Raw genomic sequence first — 20,285 nt, 5'->3', positions numbered from 1 at the left:
GAAAGCTCTTTGCATGGGATAGCTGCAAACTCCAGTCTTGGTGGATTAACATGGGTGAAAATCTGAACAATGCTCTAAGCAGCACATGTGCTTTCACACTTCCAAACCATTTTAGTACAGCCTCAATTAGATGTTTGGACCACAAGCTTTATTTGCTCCTTTCCTAAGAGATACATCACATGAGTTAAAAAAAAGAGTGATGGCCTAATATAAATACTTCAGTCTTTCAATTACTAGTTTTGTGAAGTTTTTTCAACTCCACTACCTTCCATCTCTGGATGGGAGAAACAGAATTCTCTGCTGCACGTTTGCTATGTTCTCTGCATACACAGAAAAGCAGCCTTCCTTCTTCACAGTTCTTTTTTTTCACTTACCTTACCATCATCTTGTAGCTATAAGGGGAAAGATCTGACTCATTTTTGTTGAAAGTAAGTTTCTTAAGAAAAAAGTATCATCTTCCAAGTTCTATCAATTTGTCCTTTCCCACCCACCTTGGCAAAAGTAATTGACTTCTATTTCTCCATAGCACCATGTACGCCTCAAGTAACTTACTGCTTCTGACATTCTGGAGCAAAAGAGTGGCCCTTTTTAGACATAGTTCAGTGCTAGATTTGATTCTGCAAGAAGAATTTTAGGATGGTTATCTGGAAACTATAAAAAAGAAAAACCTTAGAACTGCTTCAGAATTTGCATTAAAACAAAAAAAAAAACAAACATATGGTAAGTGTGACTATTCCCTGACATTAATATCCTGTAGAGAAATCCTTGCAAGGATTAAAAGTTGTCAGGTGTCTACCTTGTTATAAATTACTCCTATTTCTCTATCTCCGGGAAACTCAACCTGAACATTTTTGGTATCAACACAGATTTAAGGAGCTTGTCTTTCTTACATTCATAATTCCCAGGATATGCAGCCCACACGATCTTCACTCCCTGGATTTTGGCCCCATTAACAACTTCAGTCAACTCCTCATTCAAACCTTCTGCCATCGAACACAATTCATGCATCGCTCCTTACAATAGATAAGCAGTTTTATGCTTTTATATCGCTATTACTGCTGCTCTGCCTCTCTGAATTACTGCTCACATTTTTGCAGTACCTGATTCTTTGTCACAGACAAGCTCGGGCTGAGTTCACACAATTTTGCTGGAATTATTGTTGGCACTGTGTATACATACTGGGAAAATTAACTCATACTTGATCTATTTCTTAATTCTTTCCACTAAGCATTGCCTACTGGCCACTACAGCAAGTGAAACACCCAGTCCAAGGTGCAGCTAATACAAGGACAGGTGTGCTGCACCAGCCACATCACTTGCATTTCATTTGCCTAACTAAAACATTCACTTTCAGACATGTATTGGTTTTCCATTAATTTCTTAGGCCATGAAGAAGGGAAATACTTCAGATAGGCCTCTCCCACTTTTTGTCCTTCTAAGATCACATTGCAAAAAGCACTCTACTGGCAAGAACAATATTTTGAAGGCATAACGTAGTTGAACTGTAGAATACTGTCCAGACAAGCCTCAAACAAATTACTGCAATTTTAGTATTGCTGTGTTGCTAATACGAATTGTAAATGTTCTTTAAAAATACATGCACACAATTCCTCCTTCTCGGTAGTAAAAATTTATTATAATTTTAAATTTTTAAATTTATTAAAAATACCAGCTTTTAATATTATGCAAATGGAATCCATCATGATACTACCCTTCCTTAATTATAAGGAAGGCATCTTGTGACTACATAGTAATACCCAGTCACTAATTCCTCTGTTATTCAATTTCACTGCTGCATGTGATTAAAAAAAAGAATGAGCAATGATTCCATAAATAGCAACATGTTATGAAGGCAGATCTCAATGTGTATGTTGGAACCAGATGGCAATGACCAATTGACAGCCAGAATAGTCTGATTTTATCCTTATTTATTCATTCTTGTGTACTTATACTTGAGATGGAATCACTAGTTAAATAAGTATATTGTCTTCTCTTTATGACATCGGCATTGAAAAGCAAAGTTCTAAAGCCTGAAGACAATCAAAAAAATCACAATTGTTTCTTTACTATCTTACTTCTCTTTGCTGTTTAATTTTTATAAATACTATTTTTCAATGTTCCTCACATTCTTGAAAATAATTGCATTTTCCAAATATTTTCTTCATTGTAAAAAGTGAGAATAGGGGAAGATAAAGCAGTAATCTAGGTGTCTAACCTTTAGTTATGGATGGGATGCTGGAAGGAGTCAGGGGACCAAGGATTCTATTCCCAGTTTCTCCATGTTGCTATGAGAACTCAGAACTTCATTGTCTTCATCTGCAAAAGGTTGGAAATCATATTTATGTATATTTTAATGGACCTTCTGAGTAACAAACAATTTCAAGAAATATTATAAGCAATAAATTACATTTTCTTTGCATTACCTTTACATACCATTTTCATTAAATGTGCTTAGTTCAGCTGAGATTGTAATAAGAGACTGTAAAGACACGAAATTTCTGAAGAATTCCTGGACCAGTCACATATGAAACAATGAACTATCCTGATTTCCAAGTTTACTCAAGACATTCAGGTGTGATTACTGACTAGACAATTCCATAGTTTGAGAAAATAGGAAAATAGACCAAGATTTATCAAGATTTTTAAGTTTGCTTTTATGCCACTGTAGTTTCAAGGAAATTTTTTTAAATAACATTGCTCTTTGTCACATTTAGAAAGTGGCTTCTTCAAGAACTAAAAAATCCTTATCTGGATGCCCATCTGCTATGGTATAAAATGACCATACACTGATTTTATCTTGTATCCTATGCACAAAAACAATGAGATTTAAAAAGCATCATGTTGAAAATCATTACAGCAGTTTGCCTTTTTACATCTTCAAGAGACATAAAATCAAGAAAAATAGGAACAAAGAGTGCCAGACTTGCAGTGGTTTCAATAACCTGTTTTAAAGATCATGTCTTTACAGCTAAAATATTCTGCAAGTGGTATAGATTTATTGGATGAATTAAATGGACACTGATGTGAAGTTGGTTTACAATTCATATTTCTATGAAAAAGTTAGTAAAAGGCTAAATAATAGTCAGAAACCAACCCACAGAGACTGAAATAATTATTATGAAGAAAACTCATCAACACACTGCTGAATAGCTCATAGGACCTTTAGAACACGCACTCTTCTGATACCACATCTCAAGGATACGGTAAAATTGAAAAGGTATACACAGCAATGACAGCAACTGATTACTTCCATGAAAGAAATAATTGAATTCACAACTTCTCTTTATTCTGGAAAAGAGACAATCAAAATGGCAAAGGTCTACATAGGCCATATGGGAAAATAGCAAAGAGCAAAGGCTCATTTTATCTTACAATATAAATATTATTTGCATCAAATTAAACTAGCAGGTGCCAGGTTTGAAAACCAGAAAGGAGATTTATTTACTAACTCTTTACCACTGGATGCTGTGGATGGTCTTTTTACATACTTCCATGAATTCTTGAAAGGATTGGTGTATTTCATCAAGAGAAATACACTGAAAGCTATTAAATAGGAAAAAAAAATCACAGCTGTGTGAGGAATACTCTGGCTCACAGATAAGTGGATACTAAAAGAGTATTCAGACCTGATTTTGTGCTCTTTTGGAATGCTACTGTCAAGTGCTTCAGGAGACTAGCTGATGCTGGGATTGATAGCCATCATAATAGGATAGATGGATCTTAATTCTGATGCAGTATTATTAATCTTATTTTTCTTACTATTTTGAGTCAGTGAACTCATCTGAGGTGCAGCTTACAGAGAGCAGTCTACATAAGTTAAGTTTTTGTGAGCACCTCTGGCCATTCTATTCAAAGGAAACACTCCTAACATAACAAACATTCATGCTTCAATAAAAATTATTAATTTACTTTAAAATTAATTTGGGCTACTAAAGTTCTGCACTACCACAAAGTATAAGCAAAACCAACTATGAACCACACACACTGTGGCAGCTATGGATGCCCTACAAATGCTACCTTTTAGTATTTTTCTGACCTACTCCCATGAGACATATTAGTTTCTCTTCACTCACCAGGAGAATTTTTGCTTCCCTTTTCACATTAAACCCTTTGCCATGTTACACAGTGAAATCAGCACAGGTTTGAATGACTTGGGAATGACTTGGCAGAAACACTTGGTTTGAATAGGTACTTCTATGACCTCTAAGACTTGTCAAATATTAATTGCTTCTACGGTGGCAGAATCCCTATGAGAAAATGGCAGCACACACATGAGAGTTTGAACAATGAAGCAAAATTAATGTAATTTTCTACTCATAGCAAAGCAAGACTATTATGCAGAACATGTCCATTCAGGTAAATAAAAGGATGTCATTCAGAATATTCAAAGTCATTAGTAAAGCTAGAATTTTGCATGTGATATAGTGTTTGAATATTGTATACATCTCAGAGGGTGTCCAAAAGCAAGGCATTTTACAAGCTCTGAAATGTTGAATAAATTTTCTTAAAAGGCTGATTTATACATCTATGTTTATATGTTTCATTAAATGTCGTTTTAATTTCAAGTCGAGATGCAGGCAGTTTTGCTTTTTCATTGTGCCTGTGAATATAATCTACTTTTTTACAGTTCTTTTTGTGCTACTGGTAGCACTATTCATTTGGTGGTGTGCAAAAGGTACATAGCAAATTGTCAATGGGTATTTAGGTTCGCTTGAAAAAAAGCCTTATCCCTGACTGAAATTCACACTATTCGAAAAGAGTATTGAGAATAGGAATTTTATTCACAAAAATTACTAAAATTTGGTTTTACATAATGAATTTGCAAGCCTATTACATAGCAGTCTCAAGTCTTTCTCCAGTAGGATTTCGAATGTGAACATATGTCTGAGACTAAAAATCCATGAAAACTGTAATCAAACTAATCAAATTTCTCATGTTGTAAAGTTTATGTCTGCCAAATTATAAAATATTTATGAAAATCATAAAATATTGCCATATTAATTCAAAAAATTTCTTCGAAATCATTCAAGCAAGTTACTTGAGTCCTGAGTTCCTAAATTCAGCCTTTCTAACTTTTCTCTTTATTAGAATTATAGCATAAATCTTTCCATTACATTAGCACACAGAAAAATGTCATGCAAGAATTTTTTCTCCATCAAGAACAACTTCAATATTAGAACCTTGACTTGAGCTTTCCAAACAATGTAGACAATTCACTCCACAGTAAGCATAAATTAGAAAAAAGGAAAAAACAATCATTGCAAGAGAAAAATCAAAAAAAGCAAATCTCAAGGTTCAACCAGTGAAATGAACTAAAATGAGTTGCTGGTACATATGGGTAAAATGTCCATGAAAAAACTGCCATTCTCTGCCATCTCCCTGTGTTGGAAAAGACACCTGCAGCATTCAACTGTAAAATGTAGTCAGACTTAAAAATCCTTAGTACTGTAAACTCTACAAGGGCATGCAGACACCCTTAGTACCAGGTGTCTTTAAAATCAATTACAAAACACCTTCCAAGAGAAGTAGGAAAATTGTAGCAGGTAGCTTTTTCTGAATTTAAACAAACCTTCTTTCATTCCAAAACTGACAGCTTCCATCTTTCCCAGCTCTAAGATAAGATGGAGATTTCTGATCCAGAAAGATGCAATTCCCCAATGAAATTCTTTTAATTAGTGCAAAAGGAAAGGTTCCTATGGAAGGCACAAGCCTTTCTTCCCTCCAGTTTCCCAGAACTTCAGCTAAATAGCTATCAGGTTACTTTTCAGAACAATTTAAACAGCAGCTGACAGAGGCAGTAAGATGTGGTCCTATTCTTCAACTCAACATCTGAACTGCAAAATTGTGTACAGCAAAAGGGGAAGGGAAGTAGAAAATTCAACAGGATGAAAGCAAAGGTTGAAGCTTCATTTTTATGAAACTCAGTCTACAAACATGGCTAAATACAGATATGTAAGCTTTTATCCCCTTTGTCATAGCTATTTAAAAGGCAACTCTTATTCATAAGCTCTTCTGAAATCCTCCCTTCTAGTTTCTAAAAAAACCCAAACCAACAAACTCCACAAAAAATCCAACACATACAAAGACAACAATTCTAAAATCACCATCTTCCATAAGATAAAATGGGCACCCTTTCTCTATATGCAAAATCACAAAAGATATAAAAAACTTATCTCCATGAGCAGGCAGCTGTTAACTCAGCAGATCTGCAGAAAATAACCCAAAGGTTTTATCAGATCAAATGCTGAAACTAAGCCAATAAATACTGAATAAACACTGTATAAAAAGGGAAGGTTTATGCAATATGTAAATTATCCCCATTCAAAGTACTAATAAAGCTTCTTTTAATCTTGTATGATGTTTTAGCACTGTCCTTCCAGATAGACCACTTATAAGCTAAAGAAAACATACAGAGCTAGAAAGCATGACCAGTGAAAAAAAAAAATGGGTAGTTGTTATGGCTAGATGGAAGATTAGTGAGTGACCTTCTTACAGTTACCAGATAATGTGGAAATACATACAAGGCTGAAAAACAGAGAACAATGAATTGTTCAACAGATCTTTGAGCTTTAAGACAAAGCATGGCAGTCCTTAAGAGCAATCAGTGTGACTTAGACTGGTGTATAGGAAGCCATTTGTAGCCTTACCATTTCACTCCAGTTATTTAGGCAACATAACCAAACCATTAAGAATGGATGAAGTATGGGTTATCCTGCCCTATATCATGAGGAACAATAAGGAGGCCTTCCTTCCAAAACCTGTCAAATCACGTGAAATGTAAAATCAGAGAAGAACAGAAGAGATTAAATAATTTCATTCTACCATACACCCAAAGAAAGTTATGTATGTATGTATGTATGTATGTATGTATGTATTCTCCCATGGTGTAACAGATACACATATTTTTAACTACTGCCAACACAAAGCAGTACAGCAACTTGATTTATTACCTGCAGATTATTCTGCATTGTTGCTAAACAGTACACTGGTCCAAAGTTACTAAAATACTTAAAAAACTATACATTATGTAAACAAAACATAAATAAGACAGCATAGTTCTTTGTACATATTATTTAGTACAGGTTTTTAGGAGTTCAGGAATATGTACAATTCTATACTGTAGATTGCATTTTTACAATGCATAATTTTTTTTAAAGAAACAAGTCAAAAATAAATTTGACAAATAAAAAGGAGATATGTACTGTCATAAACACACTGGCAAACAGTCCATAGTTTAAGATGGAACATGTGCAAATTGTGAGATTTCTTCAAACTGTTAAATGAATTAATTGGTCATCTCTGAGCCTTTTGCTAGAGAACTTTCTGAAAACTTCTCACAAACTAAAATTTTTCTTTCTCCACATCCCCTCAGGTAAATAGGTAAGAACTGTAACCTTGTTAATATTGAGTAAACCAATTGCTTAAAACATTATAATAAATTTTTCAATAGTTAACAACTTCCAAAGTTTGAAGAATGCCTCAGAATTTCAAAGTGGCTCATTTGTAGTAAATTCAGGGTGCAGCTTTGTCAGGTTTATCAAGGCAAGATGACTGAGATGCAGGGAAGACCGCAGTAGCATTTCTGCTTGTGGAACTAACAACAGGAAGCAGTGATGAACACAGGGAAGGAACTTTTGGTGCTGAAGTATTTAGAGCATTCAGTATGGCTCCCTCTGGACTGACCAACAGTTTTTTGATAGAACCATCTAGCTGAAACACTGATGTGTTGCTTGGTAAATGAGAGTTCAGAGGATGAATAGCAGAAACAGAAGATGCAGCTACATTAATGGGAGACTTTGTCACTGAAGATACAGACAGAGTTACTGCAGACAGTGGAGTACATGAGCTAGCTGGAGTATCAAATATCTGAGGTGTTGCATGTACGATGGGTAAAGCATCTGCAGCTCCAAAAGAGTTCACAATTTTTGTAGAGCTTTTCAAAGGATGTTTTGGTATTTGCCAACTTAATGAATGACTTGGTGCTAGGATGATTTTTGAGGTTATTGGATTAACAGTTGGTACACCTTGAGGCTCTTGACCATGGTTAATTGTTAAAGGAGTCTGTTTTGTATTACAGGAGAGAAGAAGAACATGGCTGCCAGCTCCAAGGCCTTGTAGTGGAACAACAAAGCGAGTACCATTAATCATTATCTGAGTTCCAGGTGCCAAAGGCATACAAGTGTTAATGACTATTTTCTGTTGAGCTGAAGGTTCATTCAATGGAATTCCTCCTGTTTTGCTTGTTACAGGGGGTGAAGCTTCAGACATCTGAACAGCAGAAGCACAAGCATAATCATGACTTTGTTTCTCTGTACTGGGAGGCACCTGCTGGCATTGTAGGGTGGAAAGACTGGGAAAACTAATTATTTCACCTGTATTTGGTGATGGAGGGGGCAACACACTCTGAGGTTTGTGAATACCTGCATGACTTGACACAGCAGCCGAAATTCCTGATGACTGAAACTGAACTAGTGTGGGCAACTGTCTTTTTGGTACTGGAAGAGGAGCTGGAACTGCTGCCAATTGAGGAACTGTATGTAACACCTTGTGGGGGGGGGCTGCAGGTCCAGGCAAGCTAATGACTGGAAATTGCAGAGCAGATGCTAAGTTTTGTGGAGATACTGTTGGCTGTGTTGAAATCAGCACAGACGAAGCAAGATGTCCTGTCTTCACAGTTGATATACCCACAGTATTTCCAATATTTGATGTACAAAGTCGATTACCCAGAACTGGCCTTATTCTTGAGGGATCATTGCCACCAATCAAGACAGTAGGCTGTGCCCCAGAGGAAGTTCCACTTGATGTAGAAGTGGAAACAGATTCTACTTGTGCATTTGCTGTTGTCATTGTAAAGGCATTTTCAGCTTTTGTTGCAACACATACAGATTCATTAGCTGACACAGCAAAACTTGGAACAGGAATCACAGTACTACTTGTCAAGGATAGGGCCGAGGCTGTCCTCTTCTTGTCTTCTCCTTTAGAAATGCCAGAGTGCAATATATTAACTGGTACAGCCTCCTGTGCACTGCCTTTAGTATTTACAATGGTCTGACCTATATTTAGTCCAATTTTCACATCTTTTACTTGAGCAATAGTTGGTGATGAATTTATTCGTATTGGTGCTCCTACTGTAGATGGGATCAAAACCAACTGTGGGCGCTCTGTGGCATTAATAAAGGTTTTGGTCAGGGAAGAAGGAAGTTTCTGTTTCAATGACTCTGTAACGAGATTGGTGGTTGATGGGCCATTGGCAATTTGTGTGTTAATGAAAACCAGCTTCTGAGCATTAACAGCAGTGGATGCTGGACAAGGTATAATATTGACCCCTGATGCCCCAGAGGGAGATAAAATTGGTGGATTTGTGATTAATGTAAATTTCTGGACTGGAGTACCACTGATTAACTCTCCATTTGTTGCAGAATTTGACTCAGATTGTGTAACAGATTTTGTTTTCACTTTAGTATCCCCTTGATGCTGCACAGAAGAATTTGGAGTTTTGACAATATTACACTGTCCAGTGCTAGTCACACTAACAAGGCTGTTTGGAGCTGCTGACACCAAATTGCTAGCTAATGGAATGGAGGATAAAGAAGAAGACACATGGCAGGAGTCCTCTCTTACTCGACACAAAGAATCCCCAACAGCTGGCTGCTGTAGTGTGAATTTGGTATTTTTCTCCATTGCCTGGGTAAAATCAGCAGGAGAAGCTGGAATGTTAACAAAAGAAGTTGTTGAGGGGGCAAATCCAGAAGGAGATGATTGTCCACTATGTGGGAGACCAGATGTGGCTGTTGTTACGAATGGAAGACTAGAGCATGATACTGCTGTGGTTTTTGGCACAAGAAAGGCCTGAAGTTGAGACGCGTAAGTGAAAACTGAACTAGGACATAAACTACTAGGTGAAATCTGGTCAGGGTTTGTTTGCACTTTAACAATTCCAGTGTTTCCACCTCGTGTTGTGACCAGGATAGATTGTGATTCTCTTATGCACACTGTCTTTAGCTCTTGCTTAGTTTCAAGGGAGTCAGTTTGCTGCTGTGATGCTACACTGTGAGAGGCAGAATCAGTGTTTGTAGATGCACTTAATGCTGTTGCTGGTGTCAAGGATTGGCTAGCTGTGGAAAGAGTAGGTGAAGCCAAAGACACAGGCAATGTAGCAGCCAAAACTGTAGTCTTGAATTTGCCACTGTCACTTTGGCTTACCTTAATTATTGATAAGTTATCTGCTGAAGTTACACTAGACAATGGTTGTGTAGTGTTCATGGGACCAGCCACTTGTGATGAGGGGGTAGTATTCTTGCTAAAAACTGTAGTGGGTGACTGAGTGTTATTTGCAGGGCTTGTTACCAGAACAGGTGTTAAAGAAACACTGACGTTTGGCATTTTTGGTGAGGATGTACAGTGGATCTCAAATGACTTTTGTTGTAGTGACTGAATATCCTTGGACACAATTTTTTCTTCCTTCTGCTGAAGAAGAAAATTCTTAGGTAAAATAAGAACTTGTTGCATGACTTTTTCTCCATTTTTAGGGTCAATCATAGCTTGCATTTGAATTTTCACTGAGTTGTTGGGAACATCTATTGGTACGCAGTGGCCATTTGGCATTTTGTATACCATTTGTAAAGGAGTCTTTGAACTGGCCTGGCAGGGCAATGCTGGTTTGATCAGTGATGATTCCAAAGCTGGTAAAACTGATTTTTCAGAAGTAGATACATTCATGCTTGCAGGAGGCAACAGTTGATTTGTTAAGGTCACTTTGTTCCCAGTATTCTTGGCAAGCAAGGCCTGGATGGGTTTGGTCCCTTTCAGAAAGTTTGATACCGATGTTGCAGGATCTGTCAAGGAAAGCAGCTCTAGAGTTGACCCTTCAAATTGTTTCAGCTCAGTCAAGCAACTATCCAACTGCAGGCTACTTTCTGAACTCTGGACCACAGCATCATTAGTGCTCAGTTTAGCTTTCTTCCTTGGTGAAAGCTCAGTAGTGCTTTGATCCAGACAACTATTTTGCTTGAACTGTCGTTTAATGCATTTAGGCAGTGTCTTCTGTATCTCTTTAGAAGCTGATTCTTTTTTCAGAATTCTGTTTTTTCCTGCAGGTAAATTCATCTCTAATAGTTTCATTTCATCTGCAAGGATATTAAAACAGAAACTGTGTTTTACATGCTTGCAACTGATACCCCTATAAAACAGTTTTACAGTGTCTTGCTAAAGGCAATACACTAGTTTACAAGAGTAAAGTTATGTGGAAGGAAATGTCTAATTTTTTAAGGCATCTGTTCAAGGATCTTTGCTATACAAAAAGGGGGTAATAAGGGAAGGAGGAAGTAATAAACAAGAACATACATGGACTGAAACCTGACCAGCAATGGGACACAGTTAGGAAAACCAAACCTTTTAAGTTAGGTTAATTGACAACAGTATGTGAAAGCACAAAAATGTATATTCCAGCAAGGTTATCTTGAGGGGAGAAAAGGGAAAAGCCAGGAAAAAATATACAGAGACATAGATCTAACCAAACAAAAATGGAGACAATGTCAAGAAACAACTTCACCAATCACCCCAATTAATGGGCTATCAGGAAACTGCAGAGGCCTCTTGCAGGAAGACAACTTTCTGAACCTAATATGATTATAAACCAGGGGAGATCCTGGAGACAGAGGCAGGAGGGGTAAGGGAATTGGTACAGCTATACAACTCATGAAGCAGTCTGTAGAGATAAGGGGAGCTGCAAGGACAGCTGCAAGAGGTTACAGCCTGTGGGCCTAGTGACAGCTGCTGGGGGGTGAGTGTCTGTATCCACCCCAAATCCAGTGAGTGTGTCTTCACTGATAAACTTCAAGCTAGACTAGCTGGTGAACAGGAGGTCCTGGGGGTCTGGGCTGGCCTAACAGTTGGACTTGTGAGTGGGGGATGCCTGTGCGGCGATGTGAATGCCATGTTTCATAGTGAGCATCAAGCTGGACTAGCCAGTGAGCAGGGGATGCATGAAGCGGTAAGAGGGCTGAAGATGCATGCAGGAGGGCCAGGTGGACAGAAGGGCCATGCATTGAGGTTTTGATTGCACGGGACTGCAGGGGGTCCTCTCCAAGGAGAGAGGCCAGGAATTGCCTTGTGCCAGACACAGCTGACTCCAAAACAAATCCACTGCAGGACATGGCTGAGCCTGTCAACCAAGCTGGTGATGTCTCACGGATAATGCTTTGTAGAAGCATGTGATAGAATGGACCGAGGAAAAAGTGTAGAAACACAATTCTGTAGGCACCAAGGTAAACAAAGAAGGAGGGGTAATAGGTGCTCCAGGCACTGGAATGGAATGGATTCCCCTGCAACCCAGTAAGACCCCTGATCAAGCAAGTTTACCTGCTCCTATGGAGGAACCTGCTGGAACAGGTATGTATATTGAAGATACTTGAGAACCCCACTCTACTGCAGGTGAGGAGAATGCCTTGAAGGAAGTTGCAGCCCATGAAGAGCCCACTCTGAAGCAGGTTCCTGACAGGAACTGCGGCAAATGGGAGATCCCCACAGTCTTATGCTGAAAAACTCTATCCTATGGAGAGGACCCACAATGGTGCAGTTTGTGAAGCACTGAATTCCATAGTGGGGACCTCACACTGGAACAGGGATGAGGAAGGAGCAGAAGGGACTAACTGTTAAGAACTGACCTCAATCCCCAGATTCAATCCTTCCTATGATATTTGACAAGGGAGGAGATGGAAGAATTGGGAATGAAGATAAGCCTTGGAAGAAGGTGGATATGTGAAAGGGAGGGGTTTAGGGTTTGTATTTGTTTCTCACCATTCTACTCTATTCTTAATTGATAACAAATTCAATTTAATTCTCCTGAAGTGAGTCTATTTTGACTGTGACAGTAACCAGTGAATGATCTCTCTTGTCTGTATCTTGACCGTTAAGCTTTTCCACATTGTTTTCTCTCCCTAGCCTCTTAAGGAAGGTAGGGGTGACAGTGGTAGGACAGGCATCTGGCAGCTGGCCAAGGTCAACCCACCATAAAATTCCACACAGATCTAACTATGTTATCACAGAGATAGTTAAGCACAAAAAATGGCAAAAATTTCAATAAAGCAGAATTTTCATCTTGGTCATGTTTGCCTTCTTCAAATCTACATCTGACAGATATGCACCACAAGCCATTTTCATATTATCAGTGGTAGAGTTAAGGTAAAAAGTAGGACTCAAACTCACATGGAAAAATTAGGTTCCCAAACAAACTCGATTCAGCTCCTGAATCAAGTTCAAGCTACTGAATTCCAGTAAATGCTTACCATTGTCTGCGTGATCTTTTTTGGGAACTTCTATATGTTCTGCAGACTCTGATGATTTACCGCATACTACTGCAAAAGATTCTTTGCCAGAATCAACTTCACTTTCATCATTACTCCACAATTCTCTGGTAAATTTATCATGGTCTGGATGTCTTTTAAAGTCATCATAGTCCTTCTTCAATCTAGACCTTAAAAATAACAAAACTAACTTTACTAAAAAAAACATACTTTTAAACATTAATTTTATTTCTATTTGTTGCCAAACAAAAAGTTGGTCTAGATTTAATTGCCTGTACCCTTCAAATAATTAGTGTAGCCCTGTCTGCAAGTCTCTAAAACCAGAAAATGTGAAATGAGAGCAATGTCCCTTACTTTACCAAAACTGAATTCTATTTCATTAAGTCTTCTAACAACAGCAAAAAGACTGAGTCAAATAACCGTTACTGTTTTACTGTATCCATATTCCTTTCCCTCCTTCATCTTTCCTGTGACAAATATACCTGTATGGACTTGAGTATTAACTGTAAAAGTTATAGTTTCTTACTTTGAAGGCAACCCCAAGAAGAGAATTCAGTAAATATAGTTTTTCTTAAACACATCATGCCTCTGGCTCAGTTATGAGACTGTATCATAACCTTCTCCTTAAGAACACTTTCTTATCTCTGGCCCATTAGAACAGCTGCTGCTATGATTTCCATAGGTTCACACTCCACTAAAGAATGTGCATATGACAGAAATACACAGGTACTTCACTCATTTGAACACCATTCATAAGCACATCCACTTACCTTGATACTGCTAACCTGTACATGCTTTCATTGTCCCTTCTTCTAAACCATTTTTACATCTCCTGTTTACATGGGATGTAGTGGCTATTTTAGTGTACCAATACATTGAACTTCAGGATTCAGCTGGTGCTAACCAACACAATGCCCAGAAGGATTATTTAGGAAATGAATAAATAGATTATAGCAATTAACACCTTGTGTGGAATAGAATCTAGACTATTCTTGACCTAACCCTTATGACAGTAACAGTAAGACCTTAAATTTACTCATTGTTCTGCATTAGTATAACAGTTGTTTGCATTGAATGCAGCAATGGCCAACTGCTCTCTATGAGTTGTAGAGGGAGGAGCCATGAATGATGTCACAGCTGGTAGGGCATGAGCCTCACCAGTCAGCAAGCTATTCCACTCCCACTGAATGTGGCTGCAGGGCAGGTCTAGGGATGGTAACTGGCTTCAACCAAGAGCCCAGATTAACAAGCAAGTTTCTGATGCTGAGGCAGGTCTGAGATCAAACTGGAAAGTCAATTCAAAGTTTAAGATCAGGACCAGGATCCTGCAGTGATGGCTGCCAGGGCCAGGACCCAGTTGAGTGATTTCTGGGCAGCTCCACAGTGATGATGCAGGTAGAAGGTCAGTCTGCAGGTCAGTCCACATGAGTGGGATCCGCAGCCAGGCACAGTAACTGCTGCAATTGAGCTGGAGACTGGCACACCCCCAGCAGAGACTGAAGACTGCAGAATGACCTGAAATGGGATCATAGACAGGCGGCATAGATGGAGAGCCTGGTGGGGCTTCTAAGGGTCAGTGAGATCTAGTCATTTACTCCCAGCTTTGACACTCTCACTGAGAGCAGACATTGAAGCCTGTATGAAGATGTCGTGCGGACAATACTTCAACTCTGCCATCAGGATTTTGAGCTTGAAGTCTAGGTGTGGAACAACTATAGGAGCACACTGGGAACTACTACTGTACTAAAGTTTGCGGTTTAATTTCCTTTTTTCTTTTGAGGAACCTCTGCTGTGAGGCGCCAGTGAACAATTGTAATCAGTGGGCACAAGTCACTTTCTCTTTTAAACCTTGCTGCTATTCAAATACAATTCAACATTATACTCTGTCATAATCTTGAAAAGACAGAGGATCTTTCAGAAGGGAAAGAAAAGGATTTTGATCATAAAGTCTGCTCCTCCTAGTTAAAGACAATAATAGAGAGGGAGGGAGGGAGGGAGGGAGGGAGGGAGGGAGGGAGGGAGGGAGGGAGGGAGGGAGGGAGGGAGGGAGGGAGGGAGGGAGGGAGGGAGGGAGGGAGGGAGGGTCGGTCCAGATGTGGCATCTGGAGGAAGAAGTGTTGCCCAGCCCTTCACACCTTGGAAGTTAAACACCGTTATTTAACTAGGAGATGTTAGTACCTCACTGAGACACCCTGTAGACAGAGCAGCTGCAGTGAGACTTATGGGGGAACTGATGTTTACACCACTGTAGCAAATTTTCCTCAATTGCTTTTTCCCTTTTACATGACACCTTTCTTCACCACTGTCACTGGTGCTACACAACTGCTTAGCAGCTGCATAATGAATCAGATCAAGACAGTGACCTAGAATCCTCCATACATCTTTCTTTTCTCCCCATGATTTGTAAACATCGCTCTTGAGATGGACCTGGTCCCTAGTATGCTATGTGTATGTCCAAAAAGTTATGTCACGGAAATACTCAGGCTTTCCTCGTTGAATAAACTAGGGTTACAGCATAAAACACACATACTAAAGACACAAGTTGAATTCAGTTAATTTGCAAGTTATCTTGCACTCCAAGTGCATGCTTCTCAAGCTACCAGCACACACATACGTAAGATCTCAACTACACTGTTCCAGACTAAAATTTACTCCTATCAATCACAGCTAATACGTAGCATTTAACACACTTTGGATGACAGTTCTGTGTTCTATGACCATATTGATGCAACACTGGCAACAAACAGAAGCTGGAAGCCACTGTACTCCAAGAAAGTTATGATCTTCTTGCCATTACTGAAACCTGGTGGGATGTGACTGGAGTGTGACTATTGATGGCTACAGGCTCTCCAGAAGAGACAGGTGAGGAAAGAGAGAGGCAGAGGGGTGGCCCTCTACATCAGGAGGTAGACTGAGTGTGAAGAGCTGTCTCTGAAGAGCAGCCATGAGCAGGGCAAATGCCTGTGGCTGAGGATCAGGGACCAAAGCAACAAAGGGAACCTTGTGGATGGTTTAAGTGCAGACCCCTGATCAAAGGGACTCTATTGATGAAGCCTTCTTGCTCCAGCTACAGGAGGCATCATCATGCTCACAGGCTCTTGTCCTGCAGGGGCACTTCAACCATCCCAAACTCTGCTGGGAAAGCAGCATAGCAAGCTGCAGGCAAGCCAGGAGACTCTTGGAAAGCATGAGGGATGCTTTCTGGAGCAAAGGAATAGACAGCAGCCCTACCAGAGGGGATACAATCCTGGATCTGAAGGGCACCAATGGAAGTGAGCTGATGTTGAACATCAGGGCTGGAAGGAGTCTGGGCTGCAGTGACCACACATTGCTGGAGTCTGCAGTCCTGAGGGGTACGGGCCAGGTGAGGAACAAAGTTAGGCCCCTGAACTTTAGGAAGGCAGACTTCCAGCTCTTCAAGGAGATAGCCAGTGAGATCCACTGGGAGACTTCCCTCAGGGACCAGGGAGTGGAACAGAGCTGGCAGATCTTTAAGGAAGTCTTCCACCAAGTGCAAGAGCTGGCAATCCCCAGGAGCAAGAAACTGGGCAAGGAAGGCAAGGGAACAGCAGGGCTGAGTAGGGAACTGCTGGTCAGACTGAAGGGAAAGAAGCAAATGGACAAGCAGTTGAAGTTAGGATGGGTGGCCCAGGAAGAGCTTGAAGAGACCTGGAATTGATCTTGGCAAAGGACACAAAGAATAACAGGGAGGGCTTCTACAGGCACGTTAACCACAAAAGGAAGGCCAAAGAAGGTGACCCCCTCTGATAAATAAGGGTGGAAACTGGTAACAATGAATAAGGAGAAGGCTGAGGTACTCAACATCATTTTGCTTCAGTCTCCAAGGGCAACATTTTTTCCCAAACCTCTTGAGAGGATGGACAGCAGGATAGGGATTGGGAGAATAAAGTCCCTCCCACTCTAAGTAAATATCAGGTTCATGATCACCTGAAGAATGTGAATGTACCAAAGAGAGGGAATTTGCTGATGTATTCTCCAAGCCACTCTCCATGATATTTGAAAAAATTTTAGTAGTCAGGTGAAGTCCCAGGTGGCAAGACATTGTACACATCTTAAAATAGGCAGAAAGGAGGACCCTCAGACCTGTCAGCCTTTCCTCTGGTGAGGAAGATCACAGAACAGACTCCTAGAACCTATGCTAAGGCACAGGGAGGTGATTTGAGACAGCCAGCACAGCTGCTCCAATGGCAAGTCCTGAGTGACAAATTCAGTGTTCTTCTAGGATGGACTGACTATATCAGTGGACAAGGGAATGGGTAAAGTTGTCGTTTATCTGGATTTCTGAAGAGCCTTTGACATGGTCCCCTGCAAGATCCTTGTCTCCTAAATCAGACAGATTGGGATTTGACAAGCAGACCATTAGATGGATAAGAAATTAGTTGGATGGTGGCATCCAGAGGGTACTGGTCAATGGCACAGTGATGGACATCAGTGACAAGTGTGTGTCCCTCAGGGGTCCATACTCAGACCAAAGTTATTTAATATCATCACTAGTTACATAGACAGAGGGATTGAGGGCCCTCTCAGCAAGTTTGCAGATGCCACCAAGCTGAACAGTGTAGCTGACACACCTAGAGGATGGAATGCCATCCAGAGGGACCTGGCAAGCTTGAAAAAATGGATCCATGGGAAAATATAATGTATTTTAACAAGGCAAAGTGCAAGGTGCTGCACCTGGGTTGGGGAAACCCCCAGTCTCAGCACAGGCTGGGGATGAACAGATCCCAGCAGCCCTGCCCAGAAGGAATTGGGGGTGCTGGTGGCTGAGAGGCTGGACATGACCCAGCCATGGGCACTCCCAGCCCAGAGAGCCACACGTGTCCTGGGCTGCATCCAGAGCAGGGTGGGCAGCAGGGCCAGGGAGGGGATTCTGCCCCTCTGCCCTGCCCTGCTGAGACCCCACCTGCAGGGCTGCATCAGCTCTGGGCTCCCAGAAAGGACATGGAACTGTTGGAGTGACTCCAGAGGAGGCCACCAAGACGATCAGAGGGATGGAGCACCTCCTGTGCAGAAAGACTGAGAGAGATTGGTCAGTCCGGAAAAGAGGCAGCTCCGGTGAGACCTAATTGCAGCCTTCTAGTATGTGAAGGGAGCCTTCAAAAAAGGAAGGAGAGAGATTTGTTCAAGAGTTGGTAGTGAGAATACAAGGGGCAATGGCTTCAAATTGAAAGAGAGTAGGTTTGGATTAGAAATTGGGAAGAAATTCTGAAGTGCAATCATGGTGAGGCACTGGAACAGGCTGTCCAGAAAAGTTGCTGAAGCCCCATCCCTGGAAGGCCAGATTAGTTGGGGTTTCATGGAGCCTCATTTACAAAAGGTGCCCCTGCCCAGGGGGATTGGAATTGGATGATCTTTAAGGTCTCTTCTAATCCAAACCATTCTATGATTCTTTGATTTGACAGACAAGAATACTGAGCACCAAACCATTCCACAACAGAATTTACTAAAAGGGTATGACTATAGACTTCACATACTGGAAAACTAAATTCTTCCTGACAGTAATACTATCTGCCAGGTGTCCAGAAGGATTCTAAATTGTGAAAGACAGGAAGAAATTAACAGCTAAGGAAAATGAACAGGAATGAGAAGAGAAAGGAATAGGAAAAACCCAAAACTTGTATTTGGGTCCATTATTGAAAGCAAAATATTCAACAATATCCCAGATTTTCAAATAAGAATTTTAATTCATGGATGATATTCACAAAATGAGCTACTGAGGAACCAATGTAATATCTTTTGTATTATGTTTTTGTTTTTTTAAACATAACACCTTTTACACTTTCCGGCATTAGCTCTGCACCACAAAACAGTGTAACTTGCTTCCTTCACACCCAACATTTAAGAAGCCTCTCTTCCTATCCTTTGTTACAGAGTTCAAACCTCTAATCATTCCTTGCTTTTTAATTGTCTACATGGCAAAACTAAGGTACAATTATAGCAACAGCTGTACGGTTAACAGGAAAAAATGGCAGAGCTGAAAGATAGTATCTAATCTCTCCATGATTTATAATCAGAGTAGTAGTTTCACTGTTACTAATACTTGCACTTTACTAGATTTAAACCTGTCACTATTTCACTCATATTCCTCTGACATACTTCTTTCCAGATGCATTTCTAATTTACTGTGTTACAAAGACCTCAAAACAATGCTTCAAGAATTGCTCTGTGGAGAATTCATTAATAGTTAATATAGGTAGCTTTACATAGTAGGTAGTTAGAGTATTCTAAGAACCCCTGATATAGTCCTCTAGAGAAAGGTTTTCAGCACCTCTTAACCAAATAAGCAGAAATACAAATCCTAGCTGTCTTGCAATATACTATTGATCAGCATGCTTAAGGATTCTAGAGTGTTTTAGAGGAAAAAAACACTACCGGGTTAAGCTCAAATTTTTTTGGAGACAGTAAATCTGGAATATAAGATACTTCCTCCTACTAAAGTATTGCCAGTGCCTCACTCCTCTCCTCAAACTATTTTACTTTTATTTATTTAAGAAGCCAACTTATAGATCAGTATTTAAAAGGTGAATTTGGCTCTGTTTTTCATCCCATGCACCATTGTTGAAAAAAAAAAAAAGAGCAGGTAATTACCTGTTTCTCTGAAATGCTTTAATTAGCTTTGGTTCCCATGGTAACAGTTCATTAAGCAGTCGTAACAATGTACCATGCAATTCCTTTACTGCTTGCTTCCGGTGGAACCATCTTCCCTGAAAACATAAATTCCATTTATTTATCATTGCATTAGATTTAAATCTTGTTAGATTTTACTAGTACTACAATAATCCTGGTACATGGATATAGCATATGAGGAAGACAACTGGAAGAAAAGATTAGGAACTTCCAGAGTTACATCCACCCTTCCAGAGTTATATCTATCTAGGACATTATAACTTTTATTTTAATACTACAGAAGGATAATGTCATAGTTGGAAAAGTAATACTGCAAGGATGCTCACTTTTCAC

The 20,285-nt window shown here is 39.8% G+C and overlaps 1 protein-coding gene across 3 annotated transcripts in view; it reads right to left on the bottom strand.

Annotated features, from left to right (window-relative positions):
• Positions 1-3,264: 3,264 nt before the first annotated feature.
• The window catches only part of BRD10 (bromodomain containing 10), a 49,084-nt gene continuing 32,063 nt past the window's right edge, over positions 3,265-20,285 (bottom strand). For all 3 annotated transcript variants that reach the window (XM_077172058.1, XM_077172057.1, XM_054651910.2), the window contains 3 exons: positions 19,914-20,029; positions 13,287-13,474; positions 3,265-11,126 (listed from right to left, as the gene is read on the bottom strand). In XM_077172058.1, coding sequence (XP_077028173.1) covers positions 7,513-11,126; positions 13,287-13,474; positions 19,914-20,029 — 3,918 coding nt within the window. In that variant the 3' untranslated portion in view covers positions 3,265-7,512. The remainder of the gene's footprint in view (positions 11,127-13,286; positions 13,475-19,913; positions 20,030-20,285) is intronic.

This window comes from Agelaius phoeniceus, chromosome Z, assembly GCF_051311805.1.
Source record: "Agelaius phoeniceus isolate bAgePho1 chromosome Z, bAgePho1.hap1, whole genome shotgun sequence".
Classification (NCBI taxonomy): domain Eukaryota; kingdom Metazoa; phylum Chordata; class Aves; order Passeriformes; family Icteridae; genus Agelaius; species Agelaius phoeniceus.
This window is presented reverse-complemented; position numbering and strand designations above follow the sequence as displayed.